Genomic DNA, 23,956 nt, shown 5'->3' with positions numbered 1-23,956 from the left:
TAGGACTTGAAAAAGTGTCATTTTCCACCTCAGAGCATTTGAGCTGGGCGTACTCCGTGCATCTAATGGTCAGATACCCCTCTGTTAGCATAGCAGGCAACGGTCAAGTTTTGAACTACCACTCTCATTAGAAGTATGTCCCTTGTCATCTCGTTTATCAACAGCCGGGGAAAAATGACATATTTTTGTCTGTTGATCAATTTACACATACAAATAATCTAGTTTCATAGAGGAGTGCGACGAGTGCGACCGACCCACGTCAACCAAGGCTCATCAACAGAGAAGTGAACAAAAGACGATCGATTGTCTAACACGGTCCATCCACGCTCTTGAGCTAAATTATTCATCGTCCCCAATCGATAGCTCGCTCTTTAAACATTGGCATTGTTGCATGGCTAAGTAATGACATACTTCTCGCTCTCTTTCTAACCACAGGTAGGATTGGATGGATTGGATTGGATTGGATTAGCCAGGACAGCCCTTAGCCCATCCAGTCCAACCCAAGGCCCCATCTCCATCGCCAAGAGCATCCCATACCTGTGGATCCTGGATCCTGGATCCTGGATCGAAAAGGAAGTCATCAGGGAGAGGTAAGTTGTATTTTTGGTACATATCTATTAAAGGACGGACATTTTCACTCGTATGGGCACGTGTCATCCGGTAGCAGGTAGAGGGAATGCCGGCTTTTCAACCAGGAAGCCTCGTTCACCGTGCCTGAGACCGACCCCGTGGGCCGTGGCGGCGCTTTCGAGCTTGCTTTCTCGATCCCTAGGCGACGTGTGTGACGCGGTCAGGATTGTGCCATTTGTGCCGTGCTCGGTTATTTGTCCAACAACCGATTGGTTTCCTTGACGTTTCGCCTGTCCGTTTTTATCGCTGGAAGCGCGTCCAGTCAGTCACTTGGGAGGGAGGGTGAGAGAGGCCAATGGCACGAACGCTGAACCCCCGGAGTCGACGAGGTCCACGAGCCTGTGTGGCGAGAGTGCAGGTAGAAGTCCCCGGTTACTCTGGTCCTCAGCATCCTTCACAGGCACAGCCCAAGGCTAAGGCTCGACGTGGGGAGCCCAGACCACCTCAACCATGGTAGACAGAGACTTGGAGGCGAATGTGGTAGTTTTTGACCGTGAAAAGTGCGTTGGGAGTGAGCCACGCGCCGACCGCACGAGCCAGTGTGGAGTGAGGCCCAGGCCCCAAAGAACCAGTCGTGATTTGGGATCAAAAGGGAACGAAGGGGATTCAGCCACTTCGGAGACATCGTCATCATCGACGAACACCTCTTCGTCTTCTTCCTCCCCATCGTCATCGAGTGATAATAGTAGCGGACGGCGACGAAGAAGAGATCGCCAAAGACGTGCCGCCAAGCGAGCTCACATTACCGGTACTCGTTCACACTCCAGAGACCCTGACCATATTCATAATTTCCAGTACTTGACACAGACACAGGCAATGTTTTTCTTTTAGTGGAAAAAATGTAGTAGCATGGGATTCGGAGAAAAAATCTGTGGCTTTTATGAACTGTAAAACACATGACACCGCTTTTGATGTCAGGTTCCACACTTTAAGCCATCATTTTCTTTCCCATAGTCTTAACATCGTTGATCTACTTGTTTGGGAAGTTTAAACGAACGGTGGTCATGGTCTCTGGTAGCTAAACTCGTCGGCCAACCCATCGCTCAAAATGTGGCTGATCTGAACCAAAAACCTATTTTGGAGTTGGAAGTAGTGCCCTCGCCAGAAAACGATCTCACCGGGAATTATTACAACAAGTACATCCGCAATAAGAAAAGTCCCGAGGACAATTGCCCGTCCCCAGAAGCTCGAACCCAATCTCTCATCATGAACGATGGTTCAAAAATAACCACGCGGGTGTGCCTGTTTTGCCCGAAACACAACATGGTAGATGAAAAGAACTATTTCGAACACTTGGTCATCCAACACGGTGACTGTCTGTTCAAGTGTTCAATGTGTGTCGACGAATTGGAAGGATCGAAATTCGAGAGCTTTAATGATATTCGAAACCATGTGCAAGAAACACACTCCGTCAACAACGAGGACGGGGTAAGAGCCTTGATTAAAGTGCCTTTTGTGATGAACCTCAGAAAATACAAGTGTCGATTGTGCCAGGACGTATTCGAAGCCACCACCGAAAGCGAGCTCACCACCTTCCATTTCAAGGAAAAGCACAATGCTCAGAAAGTGACAAGCAAGATGCTCTTACGAATTTGCCGAATTTGTGGCGAGAGCTCATGGAAGTCGGATGCTGAATTGATCAAGCACATTGGTCAAGTTCACCCGAGAAGTGATTTCGACGACGACGACGACGATGACGACGATGACAATGATGATCACGAGCAAGCCAATGATCGTCCAGCAATTGATAATTTGGAGCAAGAAATGTTGTCTGAAAAGCCTTTGAGAAATGTCGTCCCATTGAGAGACAGCATTGTGACCGGCAAGGTGAAAGAGTCGCCCGCTAGAACCAAACATAGGTCACAACCATCTTCGGATTCCGTGTCATCTTCAGATTCGAAATCCGGCGAGGACACCGAACCCGAAACCGAGCGGAAGCAAAGCAAAAAGAAGAAGAAGAAAAAGAAATCGTCCAAAACCAAGAGAAAGAGAAAGCTCTCGGATACCGAAAGTCGGACCACCACCTTGGACTTCGAGCCCGAAGAAAAAAGGCCCATGGTCACGAAAGCGGATATTGAGTGTGTGAACAAGCTTCGAAAGACTCGATCCAAAGACAGTCGGAGTGATGGAGAGCTGTCAGAGGATGACAAGAAATTGGAAGCGGGTTCCAATGCCATCAAAGAGGCAGCCTCTGTTAAGACGATATCTCGATCGAGCTCTCGTAAACGACGATCCTCTGAAAATTCCAAGAGCCGAGAGAGAAACAATAATCACCACAGTCAGTCAACCGGCAATAGTAAGAATTCAAAATCCAACTCCGAGATCATCTTCTGCAAGGAGTGTAGGATCTCCTTCCCATTGCGAGATTCCTACCGACATTACTCCAGTCGAGATCACTATAGCCGGATCCGAAACTTGATACGTTGCTATCTTTGCTCGAAATATGTGCCTTACACCAAGGATCATCTCGAGGAATGTCACGTTGGAGAGGTGTTCCAATGCAAATTAACAGCTTGTAGCCGACCCAAGTTTTTAGATTTGGTTAAGGTCTTGAACCACATGGATGACAAGCACTATTCTGAAACGCGGAACAAGAGCAACGAGGACCTGATTCGACGCAACATGATTGGAATCCCCAGGAACCTCCACGCCTACAAATGCAAGTTATGCCAACTCTTGTTCGTGGGGCAACGTGAAAGAGATGTGCTCGAACATCAGCGGAGGGAGCACATCGACAAGCCGAGCGCCTCCAACATATTGTACCAATGTCGGGTCTGCGGTCCCAAAGTCTATTTCAGGGGCGAAAGAGACCTTGAGAAACACGTGCAGACTCACCGAAGTCCGTCGGATCGGGCACTTTTCAGAGGAAGGCGATCTCGGAGCTCATCCCGGAGCTCATCCGGGCGATCTCGGAGAAGCTCATCCTCAAGATCAGATAGCTCCCCGTCCCGACCTCGTCGTAAATATGTTCCCTGCTCGTTTTGCCATCAAGTGACCGAAGACATGGATAAAGATAAACGACAACATGCCAAAATGCACCAGAAACTGAACTTTAACTGCCAGAAATGTGACTTCGGAGCCTTGGATAGGTTCGAGGTTATGGACCATGTTGGCAGTGCTCACCAAGGCGCACCCACTCGGGACGATGAATATTTCGGCCCTTGGATCTCATTGCCCATGGATCTTAGACGAATCTTTTGCTATGAGTGTCGTGCGCTTTCAGATAAACGTGTAGAGTGGTGTGCACGTAGCATTGAGGATTGCCGAAATGACTTTGAAACCCATTGCCGGGACGAGCACAAGGGTAAGAGCGTGGAGTACTGTATCTACTTGGGTTGCAGGGCTTGTAATGATCATCAATATATCACGAATCCACTCAACGACTGGAAGATCCATCACAAAGATCACGGGATCTGGGCTGCCCGCAACATGAAAGGACCCGAAAGTCCCAAGCTCAGTGCCAATCCGATTTCGGAGCCGCCGACGGCCGCCATGTCGCCAGCTTGTTGCTATTGCTGCGAGTCTCTGAGTCCGGAGACTACAATTGAAACACATATCCGGAGGAACCACATGAGTTTGGTCTATCAATGTAAGCTATGCCCGACCGTGGATCAAAGAATCTTCACCGATGAAGGCCAAATTAAGCATCACGTGGATCGCGATCACTCCTCGGATGCACGGCAGTTACGATGGAGAGATTGGATTCAAGTCCCGCAAGATCTGCGGTCTGTGATTTGTAAGTTGTGTATGGAGACATTTTATGCACTGGGATCGAAGGAGATCCAAGAAACGCATTGGCGACACCAGCATCCCAATGCCAAATTCCGGGAAAGCCATTTGGAGTTCAAATGCCGCGCTTGTGAGAACGTGGATGAATTTGAAGATGAGCAAGAGCTCGAGGACCATTTTAAAAATAGCCATTCTAGTCAGGTGAGATGAGTCCTTCAATTTTTGTTCTTTTGTGCTTTCTTTCTCTAATTAGTTTTTGATTGGTTGAACTCTTCTTTGTTTATTTTTTTATATACACTGAGTGGAGACATTTTTGTATCATTCTGAGAAACAGTTGAGCATTATAATGATTTGAATTGCATCGATAAAATTAAGAATTTTGATTTCTTAAAAAATAGAAAACACTCATCGGACTGATGGGTGTTTTCTATATTTTGAACGCAATTGTTTCGTGGAATCAGCGCAACCTCTTTTGAAGAACGATATTCATAAGTAACATGTTTTTAAATCTATGGCTTCCAACGAAACGGCATGTCTAAAATCATTGCTTAAGTATTTTGTTTGCTCATTCGATGTTTTTTAATTGAATGGATAAGGTAAGGATCGCACCACCAGAACTACATGCATGAATTACCAACTACCGTTTTCATTACAGTAGAACCACCAGCAACGACGTTGTACATTTTCTTTGACATAACTATTTTTTTTAACATGAAACTACTAAGTCTTATGGTTTTTCTCTATACTTGCCTTGATTACTGCATTGCCCTATTCTATTGTTATGTTCGTATTTTTGTTTAATGTCTTGTCGTCTTCTCCGTTTCTATCTCCAGCTATCTGAAACTTCCCATGTTGTTGATGGCGACACTACTATTGTAAGCACAACCACTTCAACCAAAGGATCTAGCCCAATTCCAGCGTTGTCGACTTTGGCTGTGTCTCCGCCTCCTCCTCCCTCCATACCACCCATTGTCCAACCTGCCATTGTTCCCGCCCCTTTGTGTGATCCTAGGCTCGGCAGTTCGTCGACGGGTCCTCATGGCCCACCTTATTCCAGCACGTCGAATTAACCCGCTCTTATTTCTGTTCCATTCTCACAGGACAAGCTAGCCTACTAGTTTCACTTCTCGATCCCATGTTGAAGGCTTCCCTCTGGAAACGCCCAGCGAACACCTCAGAAGTCGATCACCTGGAATTCTCAAGTGGATGTGTTCTATTTCCTGCACATTTTGATGTTATGCCGTTCAGTCAAGGCGTCACCCTGGCGCTCGCTCTATCTCTTCGTGTGATTAAATCCATTGTGAACCTTTGCTCAATCGGACTTGATTCATTCGTATATGTGACCGTTAGCTGCTGATGGCAACAAGGAGGATATCATTTATACATTTGTCTGGCGATTGCCTCACTGGGTATTGATTCAACCAGGTTTAACCGCTTTTTGTTCCTTCAACCAATGGCCACCCTTTTTTTTCTCGTTAAAGGAGACATCCGGCTTCCATCAAAATAGCAAATGTGTTCGCAAATGGGAGACAAAGGAAGAGAGTATTAAGAATGCGTAAATCCTATGAAATATCCTTGCAGTTGCGCTGCCACTATGATCCATCCCCAAAACTGACCCGAATGGGAAAAAACTGCGCTCAAATCTAACTTTCACGGATGATGTCTGTTATATGTATGCAGTGACGGAGCGAACGCTGGTTTTCTTGATAGAAAGGCCACAATTTATTGCCATTTTGTTCTAGGTGTGTTGGTGAAGGACTCTTATTTTTACAGTGGTTATTGTTATTAATATTATTGTGGTTGTGATGGTGTTGTTGCTGTTGCTGCTGCTGTTGTTGCTCTTCTGGTTCTCCATTTATTGCTGGTCGTTGGTTTCATTCTCTTTCTATACCGTCTTCGTCTTCTATGATTATGAATATTGTTCGCCACTCGGAAAGAGCGACAGAAATATGAATTTTTCACAGTGCGAGGAGTCGACTACAACAACTACAACCTCCTCCTGGTTTGGAGGAATTGGTAAGAATTTTACAAATAGAACCTGGGGATCTAGTAACTTGGTAATCCTCGTCTTTTCAACACTATTGTATGTTGTAACACATGTGTTTCGCAATCTGGGGATTTTTGGCACGATAAGTTTCAGTTTCAGCTAAAAACGGGGTTTTTGAGGGGCCAAGTGGGGTGAGGGGTGGAGGGGGTGGGAACTTGGATCAGAAAATGTGATGTGTTTATGTGTGTGTGCTCAAGAATCAGGATGCTGATATGAACCGTTATTAATTTGGTTATTTGAAGCATGATAATCAGTTGAAGGGCTTAAGGGGTTGGATTGATATATATATGTTGTTCGGGTTTCTGAGACTAAGAAACGGGTGGTGGTTGTTGGGTGGGTATCAAAACTAGAGAGATGAGCCGTTTTGTTGGGGCGAGTTGGATCACGTGGGTGATCAATGCAATGCAAGGTGGGCTCGACAAATGCGAAATGACAAACATGGAACTTGGAAATCAGTCTTTCACTACCACCGACTTGTTCTTCATTTCAAGATGGAAACAAGGGAAAGAGGGGGAAAGCTGGGATCAGAAGGGGGTTCACTAGATCGCCAACTTTGGACCTCGCTCATTGAGGTAGAGAACTAAAGAAAACAGGCGCTCAGATGGTCCATAAATAGAAAAGGGTTTGTTTGATTTTTCAAGTTAACTAATTGCATTTTCCAAAAGAAACACGCTTCATGGCACTAGAGTTTATACACGACTGTTTTTGATGAACTGAGGTAGAAAATGAGGGGCGAGAGTGATAAGGGGAGGAAGGGTGGGTTTGTCTTGGTAACGATATTTTCAGTGGAACAATTCATCCAAGGGAGACGCCGTCACATGTCATATTTATTTCAAAATTTTGGATGGTAGGTAACGCGGGTTTGTAATAAAACTTGCAAGAACACGGTAAAATCTTTCAAAGACGAGATTATTTACAACAACTCTGGTTCACAAGTGGAACCAAATGGCTGTTTTACTCGGAACAAAGGGCTGTGGGGATTCGAGGGTGTTATTCATAATGATGTCACCGGTTTGGAGGGCGACCAAAAGCGAATAGGGCGTGTGTGTGCGTGGCTTTGGACACGATACTCTTGGAAGCTGGCTGGGAACAAACTATTCCACAACGACATTGAGGAGGCTATCACCATGATAAAGATAAGGATGATATTGTTGATAATAGTCCAAATCCTCCGAATGGAGTCTGTCATGAGTCTGGTTATCACCGGGGTTGGGGAACATACTACTTGGAGGATCGCTCAAAATATTTGCCTCAGCATGAGGGACACCAGTTTTGAGAACGTGGGTATGTTGATGGTGGTAGTTTTGGAAATGTTAGAAGATCAAATGGTTGGAACTCAGAAAGTGGAAATAGGTAAGTGTGACAGTTTCATGATCAATTTTCTGTAACAGCATAGTAACAAATAAAGATGCTTAAGGCAAAACCATGGGTCGATCAAATTTCTTTGCTTTTTTTGGGAGGTCATGGACCTCGCTCTTGGAGTGGTTGGATGGTAGAAATGGTTACGTGTGAACAGCTTTGCTGCGTCACCTTTTTTGAGAGGGTGGTTCCTTTGAGGCTCACAGATCGTCGTCGGTCTCTTCAATTGAGAAGGTGGTTATTATCATGTAAGTAAGTAGAAGTGCCACTGAAAAGGTCAGTCGGGCCCTATCAAATATAGAAAAAACGTTTCCAAATTCCAATCAAAAATCATGGCACAGCAGTGGTATCATCATCTTTAGAGACGGCCAATCCGAAGAACATGTGCAATCGGTGGTTCAAGGCCTGATATTTACGAGTACGTGGAAGGGATCAGCTTATTGCTCTCGAGTTACAAGTTCCTTATTCATTGGTTTGCTTAGAAGGGACGAGGGACAACTGGTTTCAAGGGTATACTGGATTTTGGATGAAGGGCCGGTGGGGCGGGGGCGGGGGGTCAATCTCCAAACTGTCATTGTTTTGGTTGTTTCTTTCTCCGATTTTCTCTCCAGATTACTTAACTATGTCATCCGGATCTCCATCAAAAAATTCCTCTCCAATAATAAAACGTATTAGTTCGAGGCCGCAGTTGTGGCGTGGTTGTTCTGAGACGTGGAAGTGGGCCCACTGGAAGCGGTGGCTTCGTCACGGTCCATACTGCTCTCATTAGGAGAGCGACGCCCGGAGGCGGCAGAGTCATTGGCCCCGTCATCGTTATCCGACAGATCGTCATTGTCAGCGTCAGACCCCAACTCGCCTGCCATGTCATCTCGGTCTTCACTAGCTGATCTCCGGTCTAAATCCTTACCCTCACCATTGTGAGATTGGTTGCCAGAGGCTGCGGCAGCGGCAGCGGCAAAGGCCGCTGCTCGGCTTGCAGGATTCTGAAAATTGAGAGCAGCCGCCATGGGGTTGCTTTCTCCCCCGGCCGCCGCAATCATGGACAGGTAAGTGTCGAGAAGCGCACTACCCATACCACCTGCGGGTTGGGCCCCTCCAGCAGCAGCCAAAGCGGCAAAGTCCTTGGGGTTCAGCATACCTTGGCTCATCCTCATGTGATGGGCATGGGAATAGCCAGGGCCACCATTACTGCCAAACGGCGAAGAGGCAGACGAGACGCGAAGATCCTCGATTTCATGGACACCATCCCGGTTTCCATCATGGCTCCCACGACCCATGCCACCCGAGGTGGGGAGCGAGGGTGGGAGTGGGAAATGGTGTGACTGCATCTGCAAAAGGTTGGAATCCAGCTTTGGGAGATCACTTCGACGAGGAGCAGTAGGGGAGGCCCTGGCGGCCAGGTCTCTAGGGGATACCTTGACTCCGGCCTTAGCCAATAGCCGAGAGGCAAGGGCTGGGTCGAAGGGCGATGGCATGGGAAGTACGGGCAGATCCTTCGTGGAAATACCTCGGTGCTGACGGGACATGTGGGAATGTAGGGAGTTCCTAGACTTGGCCACAGTACCACAAAGGGCGCATCGGTAACCGGGGCAAATCGTGTGCTTGTCCTCCATATGAGTCCTCAATGTGTGAGCAGATCGATAGATCTTTCCACACTTGGGACACGGTCTGGGATCTGTGGCACGGACTCGCATCATATCTAACTTCCCGGCCACTGAAAAGTAAAAAAGAGGGAGTGATGACAATTATTGACAAAGAATATTCGTTTTCAATATAGCTCAATTGAACCGCGATAGACATCTTACAATTTGGATTACCCGCATGACTCTGGAGACCGACTTGAGGGGCTGAGCTGGGCATACCAGGAATGGAAGTTACCGGCCCACTGGGGGAGCCTGCACCGCTGACTGAAGCACTTGCTGCAAGGCCCAAAAATGCCGAAGGGAAGCCTGCTTGTCTGTATAAGGCCTCCAAACCCGGTGGAAATAGAGGGTTGCCCATTGAGGCGGGTGAGCCGGCTGACAGTTGCCTATGAAGTTCACTTTCAGCCACTGAAGACTTGATCAGCCCATCCATAAGGCTCTCGGGACGGTCTGAGGTTGTATCGCTTGCACTGTCTCCATCCCTTCCATCTCCATTATCCCGAAAGCTCCGGTCGTACATGGACGAGACCCCAGAATGCTTCTCCAATGCCTGACTAAGGAGTGACTCGGTCTTGGGAGTCGAGTTATTGTTGTCCAGTTCAGGCTCTTCACTCTTAGGTTCCAGGCTCCGCCGGCCCCAATCTCCCAGACTCTTTGGTGAGGAGGAGGGAGAGTTCCTGGAATCTGGACCATTGAACCGATGACGTTTGGCAGCAGAAGGTCCAAAATGATCGGGTGACATTGGCGCACCGTTCATGTCCGCTTGAACTCTTGAACTCTGCAAAATGAAGGCCAAAATTATGTTGGGTTTTGATGGGCTGTTCAGTCCCCCTACCGCACCCTTTGATGCACTTACATTGGGATTTTTGGCACATGGTTCTCGGGTCACACCTCCATCGGTAAGCCCTCTAATTTGTAGCGTCTCGGCAGTGCGAAGGAAGTCCTTCATCCTGTCTTCCGGGATCCTGACTTCGCCGTTGTACATGAACTTTAAAAGGCTCTTGAGGTCTTCTTCTTCGATGTCTCGCAGGATAATGATGGGATGCTGGCACGGATTGGTCTGTAATTGACAAGTGGACGGAATAAAACATGACACGGTTTTCCAATTCATCATTTCGGGATCTCCAAGCAACTTTCCTATCAATGGCCCTCTCAAGTGGTCGAGAAAGAGAGAGAGAGAGACTTGGAGAGCGACAGGAAAGAAAATTCAAATGCGCTCTTCCACTTTAGTGACACAAAGCACCTACCGAGCTGGCAACTCGCTCCTCGTGGCGGGGAAAGTTTTGAACAATGTAATTCTATTCTCTATGCCAAAGATGAAACCTTTCTGGCAAAATTGCCTTGACAAGTCCGAAGCCAATCGAGAGGGACAGAGAGAGAAAGAGAGAAAGAAAGAGAGGCGACTCCCGACTCAAAAGGGGAACAAATTAGAATTTCCACCCGGTTTCCTCTTATCTTTAATAAATTGGCGCCACTTCACTTTTGTAGAGCACAATTCTTTAGTTTCACTCAATTCGTCCCACAAAAGAAGCCGGCGGCCACTTACGGGAAGTTTTCTCCTTCTCATCCCACGGACCTACCACTACTACTACTACGTACGTGGATGGAGGGAGGAGGCTCTCCGTTCATTCAGTATTTGATACCCACAACTTAAGTGGAGTGACGGGAACATTTATAATTTGAAAACCGTCGTTCTTCTTTTGAGAGGCATTTTCGAGGACCAGAAAGAGGAAGAGAGCGAGAGAACAAGAGCCCCACTCGAGTAATAAGACCGAACGTTACCAACGCCATCATCAACATCATCAACATCATCATCATCATCCGCTTCCATTTGGAACAAAGATACAAAAGTTGCAGATCTTCAATTTTCGTTCGCGAAGCCGCCGCGAAGCCAACTAACAGACTTTCCTCAATTCTCACGCACACCCAACGCATCCTAGTGGCTCACACTCTCACTCGTTTTGGCCCCATCATACGTACGACCCAGCAGTTATCCGCCAAATTATACAAGGTTTGTTCCAAACTCCCGGCTTTGGGACTTCACCCAGCACTATTCCCAAAGACTGACGAAGAAGCCTTTAGTTGGCAATGAATGCGACTCATCACGCCCAGCTGGGGCAGAGCAACGGGACGCCGCACTCTCGTCCCTCATCATTCGAGAGTACTTCTCAAATACGAGCATTGCACTTACCCTCCCTCACCAGCAACCGATACCCACCACCACCACCATCACCACCACCACCATCATCATCTTCCAGAATGCCAGAGAGCGACCGAATGAATGTAGAAAGACCCTCCAACGAGCCAACCAAACGTCGTCGACCCACCAGCCGGGTTTGGAGCGGGCCTTAAAGTGTCCTATTAGTTATTCCAAGCGTCTTTTCCTCTTTAATTCTCAACCTTTCTCCCCTTTTTGGTCCAAACCCCCTCTTCAAAGTGTAAGAAGGCTACTAACTACTCTCCAGTTGTTCCTTGAGCATGATGTACTACCACCACAACCACCACCATCACCACTGCTCCGGGGAACACCGTTGGACTGTAACAACACTAACCACTCGGCGACGTCTCTCTGACGGTTGGAACAGGGAGCGCTTTTTGGCATTAGAGAACAGGCCGAGTGGATGGATGGTTGGGATGCTGTACTAACAACAACAACATCAATGACGACTACAAGGCAACCCGCTTTCGAAAGTACCACTTCCCTCTTTGCATATGTTGATGATGAATGGTATACCCACTCATTGCACGGCATACTCTTACCGCACAAAGGTTTCCTAAACACAGCTTCCAGGTGGATAGAAGACCGAATAGGAACTCAGAGCTGTCGTTAAAAAATCACAAGCATTGCTATTATTCAAGTGTTGGTGATGTCCTTGATTGGAATGCATAAATATACTGATTCGGTCTCCCTTTAGACTTGCGCATAGCGGTTGGCCCTCCAATCATTGATCAGAGAGTACAGAGAGTTCAAAAGTAACGAGAGAAGAGAAGGAGAGCGAAAGAGAGAGCGATAGATGGAGAGGGAGGGGGGGGGGGCGAACATGAAAGTTCGCAAACTTCAACTAAAAGGCCGCCAACTACTACAGCAACAACAACAACAACAACATCAACAACAAGTTCGAAGCTAGGTAGTGGTTGAATGAAGCAGGAAGTAGTACAGGACATACTGGTTCAAGAGGTAGGCGGTGGTCTGGGTGGGGAAAAGAGAGCTTAGGGAGCAAGCTTGCCAATTGTTGGGAACGAGTCCATCCAAAGGACGAAGCACGAAGAGACCGACAGAGAGAGAGAGAGGAGAGAGAGAGAGAGAGAGAGAGAGGGAGAAGAATTGGAACATTGGCTAGCTAACTTAGGCCCTGTTTTGGATAGAGATGAATGTGAACTGAGAATGAAGAAATTTCATTCCATTTTTTGCCCTCTACCCAAATACCCAATAATGGACAAGAGTCTCTGGGGTTTGCTTGAAATCATTGAATTGCTCCTGTTTTTGCCGTTCAAAAGCTGCTTTGAAGTTCCTGACTCAAGACCCACTTACTAATCCAATCACAGATGGTAGAATTTCCAGCTCCAGCAGCTGAACTTTCAAAATTCCATTGCACAGTATGTAGATGGAGGAGCTCTGCTGACAATGAAAGGAAGCAGAGCTGGTGGATGCACTCACTTACGTTATCCATTTGTAGATGTCAATGATTCTCTTTGACTAGAGATTGATCTCATTACCTCGAGGACACCAAATCAACACCAAATCAACTCGGCAGCAACCGGCTTTAAATTCGGCTTTTCCGCAATAATTTACGTCCAAAAATGGGTTAGAGAGAACGTACTAGTACTGCGTTACTAATGTCGAACCATCTTTGAAGAAACGAATCCACTGAACGTACATAGTGTACACACTATTGATAGCTTTCTTAGGCATTAGCCAATTCCACTTCTTGAATGCATTAGATGTTGCGCACAATTGTGCCAAGTCTCGAGATTTCAGTTGCAAGGAGTTTGAGAGTCGCTTTCGACTCGTTGGTGGCAGAGGGAATCAATACGATTCCAAAACTTTCCTTCAATTCTCCGAGCTTGCTTGCAAGTTCAAGCAAAACCATACTTTCAAGTAGGGCATACCACTCGACAGACAGTCAAGTGAAGAGAAGAAGAGGCAAACGAGGAAAGAAGATACCTTTCAGAGCATAGTCCATCACAGGGATAGAAGTCAAGTTCTGACTGCGTCGATGCCTTTTTTCATTGGAACATGGCTCAAGTGCCTTAAACAGGTAAAGGAGGCAAGTGTCCGTTTCAAAGGACACTCGTTGTTGATGATGTGAAGCTTGAATCGTCGTTACTCAAGTCCATGCCCATTTCTGAAGGGAAAGAGTAAGCGTTGCTTGCTTGGTTGCTGGATTGGCAAGAGATCGGTAAAGAGGTTTATTTAGACATTCTTCCCTCTTGGTAAGAAATGATCTCCGGGCTTTCTAAAGTGGATTCCAAGGATTTAACTTTACTTTCTCTCTAGACTTGACGGGAAGAACATGGAACAATAACATCGAAGCCTCTCAGAATGGGTCTTATTGGTTTTGACGACTTGGCCAATTACAAAGTCCAAGTCACCATTTGACTCTGATGGAATACAGTCTTTTACTCCTTGAGGGTCCCAGCTATGCCAATGGAGCTGTCAATTGGTCAAATGATAAGGCCACGTTAGGAACAAAAACACGTCGACCAAGCGAATTCCAATACCTCTCTTTACTTCTTCAGCGTTCGATGATCACGAGGGCTGTTTTTCTCCTCTTTCTTGGAGTTTTACTTAAAGGGATCCCAAAGTAAGGCCGGTTGCACTGCTGTACGTACTGCAGTCTCTGTATTCTGTGTACTGGTGTGTACCTCTAACCGGGGGAGACGAGGCAGGATAAAAAAAAACCTCTAGGCATTCGCCATCATGCCATACAAACTCAGAGAGATAGAGATGTGTTGTTGTTGTTGCTGCTGTATCTTCGACTTCAATAGAGGATATCCATGGCATTGAAGACGAAGAAAAGGGAATTCGTATCCTTCTTTTGCTCCGTCTTCGTTGCCTCAACTGGCCTTCGATTTGCCAAATTGAACTTGACTACTTCCCGTGTTTGGATGCCGGTTTTTGCCACGAGACAGGGAGAACGGGAGAAAGAGAGAGACCGAGAAAGAAGGAAAGCTTCAGTCTTGATATATCAGAGGCATGCTGCAACTACAAGGAGCTGGCCCTAAATATCCACGGCACTCCAATTCAGTCAGTACAAAAGTTGTGGTCGATCCCAACTCTCCGGGAACCTTCGAAGGGATCGAACCATCCTAATTTGGACATGAAGATAGATTGAGCTCCTCATTGCTCCTCAGACCTCTTCTCTCTTCTTGTTTTCTCCTTCACAGGCTATACATTTTTCTGGCGTGTGCCAAGGATTTGAAATCCAAACCTCCACCTCTTGGCTGGGCTCCCCGAACAAAGCACGCCACTCATCTTTGACAAAGATGGTAACACTCTCTAATATGTCTTTGAGTATTGTGCTAATAATGACCTTCCTGCTCGGTTAATAAAACTCCTTTGAAGGGCTCGAACCCTGACTGGCCTCCCCGTCAAAGACACGGAGTATATGCACTAGTACTGTTGTGAAGTAGCACAGTAGTGAGAGTGGTTCTTAAGCAAGGGTGGCGCAAGGTACATCTCCTCATCGCGCTGGTTTGTTGGTTAGTCTCTGAGTGGGCTTGTTTCCCTTCTCCGAGGTTCCACTTTAAGGCCTCTCCCATTCTTCGGTTGTCCTCGGTTGGTTGCCATCATCCAACATATTGACACCGTAGCGAGAGAGAAAAGAAAGAAAGAGGAAGAAGAAGAAGAAGAAGAAGAAGAAAAAGAGAACTTTCGTCCTCCCTTCACCCTTTTCGGTCCTCAAAAAGCTCTTTATTTCATTTCTCGACAGAAATGGACATTTTTTGTTTGAGGTGTATGACATGCTGTACTCAAGTGTAAATGCCCAGCCACGCTCGACTCAATTTGGGAACATTGCCCTTTGCATAGGGAACGCCTCACGTCTTACACCCTATCATCAAACTCAGCCATACGATGACGATCAGAGCCAATGTCAGAATGAAATGTGAAATGGAACCAGCTCCAGAATAAATGGCTCATGGTGTGTGGCTGGTTAAATGGCACCGCGCTGGTCTGATTCTCACTCAAACCTTTCGGGTGTGTAAGATCTAAAGGAACCTAGGGGTAAAAAAGGTCTCTTTGCCCAAATCTACTATTTGCTGGTGGTCAAACATTGGTGCCCAGAAGCGAGAACAGAGTCTTACTTGGGTTGGGTATGAGATTGGTGGGTGGGTGGGTGGGTTGGTTGGTAGCGTAGGTAAGTCCCCTTTTTTCTCCCTTTTTTCTCCTTGGTCCAGAATGATCGGCGAGAAAGTGTGGGACGTCTAATAAATTCTTCATACCCTAAACAAACGAGGCATTGTGCCCAAGAGCGTTTGCTCTATCCCTCAAGGCCCAAATAGCTTCAATTTAAGAGAGATCAGACCGACACATAGTGAATAGGCTGCACGCCTAAATGAACTCTACTTCTTGTGTACATGTCGTGTTCCCGGTCCCATAAGGGAGCCTTCACTTCAAATTCTCGTGTTTTTTCTTGAAGTTCGTTTCAATCTGTGGGACTTGATCCATTTCGGAGTGAGGGGATGCTGAATGTAACTGCTACTGGTGGTGGTACTGATTCTACTGCGACTTCCAGCCTCCAGCGGCCAGCCTCTTTTTCTCCTTTCTATCCTCAATGGCATGTGTCCTTGTTCAACATTCGGAAATCCCTTGACAACCGTTCCTGTCCCACTGTAGTAGTAATAGTGGTGGTGGTGGTAGTGGTGGTGGTAGTAGTAGTACATGTTCTCTATGCACGAAGAAGACACAGGAGGAGAAGAAGAAGGAGACGAAAGACCTGCTTGGATAACCTTCCCGAAACAAGGCCTCTGTGGATGTGTTTCTCGTTCTCGGGTGAGTTCAGCAGAGAGTTTTGCCCTGACAAAAGCACTCTGGGAATATATTCTAATGGCTGCCTTGTTTTTCCCAGAGAGTTCAAACCATGATAGTAACATGTCTGTCGGGCCAAGAGCGATGGAACCTCGGAACCACAACAAGACCCTTTGGGACCATGAAGGGAGGAGGAGGAGGAAAAGGAGGAAGGGGGGGGGGACTTTATATTTTTACTTTTGAAGTGTGTCTCATTGGACAAGGCCCGTCAGTCCGTTGTAGTTCATTCTAAATGTGCTACTTTACTTCATCCTTTCGGAACATATTTCATCATATAGCGGCCCAGGTGAGGAAAGAAGTGAAATAAAAAGATCACATTTTGACGACCATTGGTGTCCAGGGAGCCGGGAACCAACAGAGAGAGAGACAGAAGGACAAGTGACAAGACCACGAGGCGAAAGAAAGTTTCACTGATTCCCCTTGGTACATGCCTCCCCCCCCTCCCCTTCACTCCGTTTAACACGCATACACACATGCACAAATATTCCGCTCTTCTTGACGTTTTATAGTTTTACATATGCACTCACTCACTCACGCTCACCTATTCACATGACAATTCCTCAACAGCTACGTTCGTTCAGTCTAGAAGCTGGCCGCCCTTCTCGCAAACTTTGGCCAGGAATATATGGAACAAGTTTGGGGAAATCAAGACAAGTTGTGTATGATGGAAAACTTTTTTCCACCCTTTTCCATGTACTGGCCAACAATCCGAGCGATCCTTACAACGTGTATACGTTTTACTTTCGGGTTGTATTACATACATACGTATACCTGCACATATCCCACTCCCTACCAACGGTTTAGAACGCGAGAGAAAGAGAGCTTGCTTGCTTGCTTGCTTGCTTGCTTGCTTGCTTCGTTGTTGGCTCAGTGCCTTGCTTGGACTTGAGCACCAACTTTTCCCCCTTGAAAGTTTTCTCTCTCTTTTTTTGAAGCCGTTGTTCAATTCCGAATCAGGCATAAATGAATTCCTTTAACAGCATCAGGGGCCAAGGTGGTTGAGCATAGGCTCTCAATCTCGTGGAGACCTCCACCAACCTCTCTTTTTTTTCTTTCTCTTTCTCTCCTCAAGGATGCTGTATATATTTTCAAAGTTGGCTGACTCTACAGAAATTTCTTTTTTCAAAAGACGGGGGAAAAAAGAGGCTGGTTGCAATTTTCACGCGGGACTCTAAATCCATCGAGAAGGCCAAAGCGAGTTTGAAGGGGAGGCGCGTGTACGAGGTACATACATGTACTATTCTGAGACTCTATGTGAATTCCATGCAGTTCCCCGAGACCCTGAGTGCAGTATTGCTCTTGTGGACTGAAGGTACTGTAGTGTATGGTACATACGTACATTGAAGTAGCAGCAACTCCATCAGGATCTAACTTGACTGACTGACTGACTTGAGTAGTAGTGACTGGTGAGTGAATGCCCCACACACTTCCTACTTCGACTCCGAGGACTACTGGCTCGATTTGAGAGTGCTTCTGCCTTGATCCCTTGCACCAATTCACCACCCATCTTGTTGGTTTGTCGGCTGGAATCCCTCCATCGTGTTGTAACTTGGCCTCAGGGAACATTGAGTTTCAAGATGAACCGCATTCCCTTCACCAATGGTGGATGGAACCGATGGAACACGAACCCAACCATCGTGGGATACGTCGTACTACCACCAACCTACTACTACTACTACTACTACTAGTCGGACTACTACTACTACAACACTACGTCTTCTCCTTAGACCCAGCACAAGAGAAACAACATCAAGAAAGTTTGCTGCGTAATAAATTCTGCAAAGTACTCGAACCCAAAAGGTATGGCAGAGAAAGAGAGTAAGAAGGACTGTGGAAATGGTCGAAACCCGAGCCAAGAAACGCGAACGAAAAGCACCAACCAACATCACTACCACTACCACCACCACCACCATCGACCCACCACCGAGCCGTCAAGAGGGGAAAAGCAATATTCAACATTTCAAGAAATGGTGCAAGTTCCATCGAGATCCACACCGTCCCCTCAATGCCGCCATGATGCTTAATGAACTCGTCCTATCACGAGGGAATGAACCCCATTCGTTTTATTTCTAAGACAAGATTCTTCGCGAATCCAAAGTTATTCGAGTTCGTAGATCCAACTGAGATCAATGCATCGTCAGGTTCAGGTGGAAAAGCCTTTCTTTGATCCAGTCCCTCGGACAGGACAGACAAGGGGGTGCGAGATGTGTCTAGATGCCAAGGACGGGCAACGGATGTTCTTGATGGACACGATTTTAATTCTCACTACTCGCAAATCTGGTCAAAAGAACGTGCCCGAGAGGGATTGCCAAACGCGAGGAACGAGAGCAGAGGAAAGAGAAATATCTATCCATGCTCTGGAACGTAAAAGAGGGGCCCCAAAAGGCCGTTTAAAAAGGGGGCCAGAGACGGCGGAAAGGGAAAGAGAACATTTTTGTTTCCGTCGTACTCGACGTACGTACTCGTACTACCTCCTTTACCTTCTTCTCTCTTTCTTTGCCTTTTCCCCCTCCTCTTCTCATTCCTTCTCCCTTTAGTCCTTTACCGACTGGGTTACGTTGTCGAGGTTGAGAAGAGGCGAGTGGGGAGTGAACCTTGGTTACAATGACGGGTCCTTCTTGGAGCTTAAACTGTGAAGGCCAAAGGCTAGAAAAAGCTCGTTGTCACCCACAAGGGAGAGATGAAGGCCACAGATATCAAAGACACACTAGATATTGGGTTCAACGGACAATGAGGAGAAATATTCCGCTGGATTGTCGGGAATGCTCTGTCAGATCAGGTGGAACTCCTTTAATCAGACTTGTTCCAAAAAGAACACGAACTCGCTCACCCTTCTCAGAGTTGAAAGCTCAGAATGCTCTCGGATGGGAAAGAGTTGCTTCTCTGTGGTTAGTTTTAGTCAGCATCGTTGTTAAAAGTTGCTCGGAAAGTAAAAATGGTTTTGAATTGCACAAAGAAGCGGACCAAGACGACTTAGCTTAATGGGATCCGATTAAAAATGTTGAGGATGAAGGAGGCGACGGAGGAGGAGGAGGAGAAGGAGAAGAAGGAGGAGGAGGAGAAGGAGCAACGGGGCGAAAAAAGCCGAGGCTTCACTTCTTCTTTTTCTTCTTCTTCCTGCTTCTTCACCTCAGGGGGTTAAAAAGAAGAGTAAGAAGGCACTGAGTAAGCAAAAGTTATGATGGGACATCATACTTTCTACTTTCCACGCCAAAGACGAGAACAAAGACCCAAAGCCACACTCACTTCGTCTTAAATGGGCTCTCAAATTAAAGCTCGATCCCGACGCCATTAAAAAGATGTGGGATGGAAATTGATGAACCCGAGGCTGATCATCCATTAGTAGCCTGGCCATTCTTAGCCTTTGGTTGAATTGGCGTCAAGAATGATCCACCGTCATCCGTGATCCCGATGCCTTCACCGTCCATTGGAACAGTTCCTACTTCCCACCCAAAAAAGTGCGAGATGAACCCGACTAATTCCAGGAGCTAAAAAAACGCTCTTCCCTTCCCTTTCGACCTCATTTATCTGGACGCATTTGGAACAGTGTCTGTCTATTTCGTCCATTCCATTTCCGGCGGGTGTTGTTGGCAATGCCATTTGCTCATTTCGTCATGTCCAAAAGGCGAGAAAACAAACGTGCGCAACCATATATTTTGGAATGGGCCAAAAATTGGCAACCCCACCCTCCCTTGGGCCATGGACCAAAACAGAGATCTGAAGCCAGAGTGATGGCTGCTGGCCGTCATGGTGGATTCGAGAATCAGAACGAGGTGTCGATACTCTGAATGTGGGTCTCTTGGACCAACCGGAGAATCGGGAAAGGTGAGCAGCCTCCGGAGGGAATTGAGAAGTACTACTAGAGCAACAACAACCAATGAACGGACTTATGGCCGACACAAAAACATCCTACCTCTCCTTGAATGCCTCACCACTTCCACTCACTCGCCCACCCGTATACGATTTACAACATTTCAGAGCAATTTCCTTTTCTCAATCGAGACGCTTTTGTCGCTGTCCATTCGTCCCAAAGCATCTGCTGTTAGTTGGTTGGTCCACTACTACCACCACTTCCTCGACTACTACTTCTATATCCTTCACTAGTCAAGAAGGGGATTGTTGTAAAAGAAAATCAGGTCTCTTCCTGAAGAGAAAGAGAAAAAACCCTTTTGTCACACTATTGACTTATTGATGAGAAAAATCGACAAAGTAAGAAGCGAGGATGGTTCGAGTAGTGAGACGACCAGGCGATGAACGGTTAAAGACAGAATAACGAAACTCTCCTTCCTACCTACCTTTCAATCTACCGACCAACCGGCCAAGCATCTCCTAGGAGTAAGAGAAGAAAGAACGAACGAAAGAAAGAAAGAAAGGAATGAGAAGGAGACGAGATAGACAGTAGTCGTCGTCCTTGTAGCAGTGTAAGAGGTAGTGGAACAAGACGAGGAACGAATTTTCCTCTTTCATATAATTAGATGAGAAGACAAACAGAGACAGAGAAAGAACGAAACTGGAACAGGGATTTTTGTTCCAAGACATGGACATGGACTGACTGACTGACTGACAAGGAAAGAAGAGTCCTTTTGCAAAGCTCTCTCTCTCGCTCTCTCTCTCTTTGGCTGACTAACTGTGGTTCTGTCTCTCTGTCTCTCTCTGCTGGGTTCTTCAATCCATCAATTAGGCAAACGGCATGAAGCCAAGCAAACTAAGAAGCTAAGAGGGTCGTCCCAATTTTTTTGTTCTCTTCTCAGAACAAAACTTTTCCAAATTTCAAATTTCCTAATGAGTGATCCTTTTTAAGCTCCAATCCATCTATCCATCCATTCATCCATCCACCCATTTCCCAAACAAGATCAAATGGATAGATGGCACAACCATCTGACAAGCACATTCTTCTTTAGTTCATCCTCGTGATATTATTATTTGGCAATCATCATCGTTCTCATTCTTTTTCTCTCCTTCTGTCTTTTTTTGGTTTCCCCCGGGGTCTTCGCTCCATCCCCCAAATTGAAACTCTTTGCTTCATTCAATCCTCCGAATGTTTGCTTGATTACATATTTATGCAAATGAAAGGGTTTTTTTCTTCTTCATCTTCGTCCATGCTATATTTATGGTTTGAGTTGGGCTGGTTGGTTGTTCATTCAACCGCTGTGATCGTTAACCCCTATTATAACGGAACATTTCATGACGACACATTGGAACAGGGAACAGCTTTGCCGTCGTGCTGGTCGTCGATGTGCAATGGAACACAACTTTGCCGCTCGCACTTGGGAACTCCTCAAAACTTGGCCTGATATAATCCTTAATGGCTTTATGTCACCCCAACTCATTTCTGTCCCTATCGCTCCCCATTACTTTCACCTTAGAACTCCGCGGAACGCCAGTGGAACAAATAGAAGCCGTTTGCGCCAAAACAACCCAAACTCGACGAGACGAAGAGCAAGGAGCCGGCAGAAGAGCCTTCTCTAAGCAACAAAGGCTACAACAACAACAACTCATTTTCTCTCATTTCTGAATTTTCGCCTATGATGGTGATCATCATTCTCATCCACTTTCTCGAGTGTCTCCTCGCATGGGCTGCTAAGCTACTAGCTTTTGCGGCTCAGAGATCTACTGGTACTATTAATACAGCAAGAAGCATGAGCTGAAGCAGTAGTGCCAGAAAGTGCCTCTTACTCTTCGTCCTCCTTTCCGTGTCTCCTTTAAAATGTATAGATATGTCGCTTTTACTTTACCAATGGTGGGCTCTATCCACTGAAATAAAACATCCCATTTGAATTTTGAAATGGTCCCAAAGAGATTGTTGTTGGTGAATTTTCACGGAGATTTGGGATGCGTTTGGGATCAAATCTAGTTAAGACCGGGTAAGATCCTATGTCAAAACAGGAGCTTGATGAAGCGAGATGTGTCTTTTTCCTCAAGTGGATTTGAAGGAAGGCTTTTAACTCCGTCTCTTGACTGGTACGTACCACTGTGCACTATACTACTACTATATGTAGTAACAGTATAGAAATGCTGCTAGGCTGGCACATGAGAGTGAGAAGAGGAACGAACTCCTTCGCCGGGATGTCATTAGTTTAAATGCTCGATTTCTTCAAGCGGAACCATTTATATAAATGTGAAACGGGTTTTTGCGCATCATGCATTTTGGCATTTTGAGAAATGAGTAAGCGGAGTTTGCCACGGCTACGAGTGCTTTCTTTCCCCACCACTTCAGGTCCCTTGTTGTCCTCTCTCTGTCTCTCTCTCTCTCTCTTGGGAGGATTTGGGAATGCTAAGCACTGTCTAGATTAGTGGAACATTATCCGACCCGATAAAATTGGGGTCGCACCATCCCTCATTCAATACCCCTATTGAGAACGCTGGTCGAGCAAGTGGGTGGTAGGTAGGGGTGGTCGGATATTAGTGAGAAAGGGATTCGTGGGATGCGGAGTGGGTGAGTGGGTCGACACATTTCGGACCAATTGCTTTCACCATCGGATATGAGTGCCTACTTGCCGACATTTGAGTTGTCACTGCAGTGTTTTCTCTTTCCATTCGTGTGCCTGCTTATTTCCCTCTCTCTCTCTCTCTCTTTCTCTCTTTCTGTGTGTCTCTCGTTCATTCTTTCATTCTCTCGTTACTTGCAAGGAGAAGATAAACGCCGACCACTTTGTGCAATGTTATCTACTCAAAGGAATTTGGGCCGGGAAATGGAAATTTAATGTTTGTCGAAATTCAACCCCTTCAAGCCATTAGCCAAAGAACGAAGAAGGGAGCCCGAAAGCTCAGAGAGGAGCGGGAGATCAGCGTTACAATCATAATAATGTGAGCATCCCCACAAATGTGTCCCAACCAATGGCAGCCAACACCGTTGTTCCCTATAGCGGCTGGATCATCCAGGACTCACTCACCTTCAGCAGTTGTCGGAAATACGGACTACAAGCCGAGAGCACCACCTTATGAGCTGTAAATTGTTTCGAGTTGCAGGCCAAGGTCACGTCCACAAAGTCCTCCTCTTCCTTGAGATTGCGGAACGTGGCCACCACGGTTTGGGGGTAATCGTTCCACCGGAGGCTGTAGTGTTCCAACGTGGACGACGTGGCGCCCTCTTCCGTGGACTCAATCAGCATCATCTGAGGTGATGAGGCCATGGTGGAAGAGGTGGGGGTTCGGGATTGATGAACCCCGTAATTAGGCTTGTTCCCAATGTGTTCTTCAATGGGGTTCAACAAGGCTGCTATTGAGTGAGCCAGGTTTTGTCGCTCGTCTTCAATTGGCTTCCTCGTGAAGACGACCAAGAAATCTAATCACGGAGCAAAAAAAATCCGAAGGGGGCTCTCTCTCTGTACCCAAAACTGGCAGGAAGTAGGAAAAGTAGGAGGATGGGTTCCATCAACCAGCCACCGTGGCTCGGCTGCCAAAGTGGATGGCCGGTTGGTCGGTTGGTTGGGTGGTCGATCGGTCGGTGTTCGTCTTCTTTCCTTCCTTTTTCCCAAAGTGTTCGTTAGTCTCACTTAGAGGGCAAAAAATCTGGTA

General features: G+C 46.6%; 2 protein-coding genes across 6 annotated transcripts; one reads left to right on the top strand and one right to left on the bottom strand.

The window, feature by feature from the left end:
- Nucleotides 1-5,675, top strand: LOC131885309 (uncharacterized). 3 transcript variants are annotated; one of them, XM_059233328.1, is made up of 5 exons: nucleotides 1-133; nucleotides 436-590; nucleotides 665-1,378; nucleotides 1,649-4,560; nucleotides 5,193-5,675. In XM_059233328.1, the coding sequence occupies exons 3-5, from the start codon at nucleotides 1,081-1,083 to the stop codon at nucleotides 5,427-5,429; spliced, it is 3,447 nt and encodes a 1,148-aa protein (XP_059089311.1). In that variant the 5' UTR covers nucleotides 1-133; nucleotides 436-590; nucleotides 665-1,080; the 3' UTR covers nucleotides 5,430-5,675. The 3 variants fall into 3 exon arrangements, with proteins under 3 accessions (XP_059089311.1, XP_059089312.1, XP_059089313.1); XM_059233329.1 differs by lacking the exon at nucleotides 1-133 and adding an exon at nucleotides 193-315; XM_059233330.1 differs by lacking the exon at nucleotides 1-133 and having other exon boundaries at nucleotides 228-590; nucleotides 5,460-5,675.
- Nucleotides 5,676-6,057: 382 nt separating this feature from the next.
- On the bottom strand, nucleotides 6,058-23,948 carry LOC131885310 (protein abrupt-like). 3 transcript variants are annotated; one of them, XM_059233333.1, is made up of 5 exons: nucleotides 23,332-23,948; nucleotides 10,265-10,468; nucleotides 9,571-10,186; nucleotides 9,181-9,479; nucleotides 6,058-9,093 (listed from the first exon to the last, which is right to left on the bottom strand). In XM_059233333.1, exons 1-5 carry the CDS (start codon nucleotides 23,569-23,571, stop codon nucleotides 8,437-8,439), a joined length of 2,016 nt encoding a protein of 671 aa, XP_059089316.1. In that variant the 5' UTR covers nucleotides 23,572-23,948; the 3' UTR covers nucleotides 6,058-8,436. The 3 variants fall into 3 exon arrangements, with proteins under 3 accessions (XP_059089316.1, XP_059089314.1, XP_059089315.1); XM_059233331.1 differs by having other exon boundaries at nucleotides 6,058-9,479; XM_059233332.1 differs by having other exon boundaries at nucleotides 6,058-9,479; nucleotides 9,583-10,186.
- Between the last annotated feature and the right edge of the window lie 8 nt (nucleotides 23,949-23,956).

This window comes from Tigriopus californicus, chromosome 8 (assembly GCF_007210705.1).
Source record: "Tigriopus californicus strain San Diego chromosome 8, Tcal_SD_v2.1, whole genome shotgun sequence".
Classification (NCBI taxonomy): domain Eukaryota; kingdom Metazoa; phylum Arthropoda; class Copepoda; order Harpacticoida; family Harpacticidae; genus Tigriopus; species Tigriopus californicus.
Note: the sequence above shows the minus strand (reverse complement) of the source record. Positions and strands in the feature narration are given on the sequence as shown.

Coding starts and splice junctions, on each gene's coding strand:
- LOC131885309 (XM_059233328.1), top strand. CDS start 1,081: ATGGTAGACAGAGACTTGGAGGCGAATGTGGTAGTTTTTGACCGTGAA. Junction 1,379..1,648: donor CAAGCGAGCTCACATTACCG/GTACTCGTTCAC, acceptor GGTCTCTGGTAG/CTAAACTCGTCGGCCAACCC. Junction 4,561..5,192: donor AAAATAGCCATTCTAGTCAG/GTGAGATGAGTC, acceptor TTCTATCTCCAG/CTATCTGAAACTTCCCATGT.
- LOC131885310 (XM_059233331.1), bottom strand. CDS start 23,571: ATGGCCTCATCACCTCAGATGATGCTGATTGAGTCCACGGAAGAGGGC. Junction 10,187..10,264: donor CATGTGCCAAAAATCCCAAT/GTAAGTGCATCA, acceptor TTCATTTTGCAG/AGTTCAAGAGTTCAAGCGGA. Junction 9,480..9,570: donor TCATGCGGGTAATCCAAATT/GTAAGATGTCTA, acceptor TTTACTTTTCAG/TGGCCGGGAAGTTAGATATG.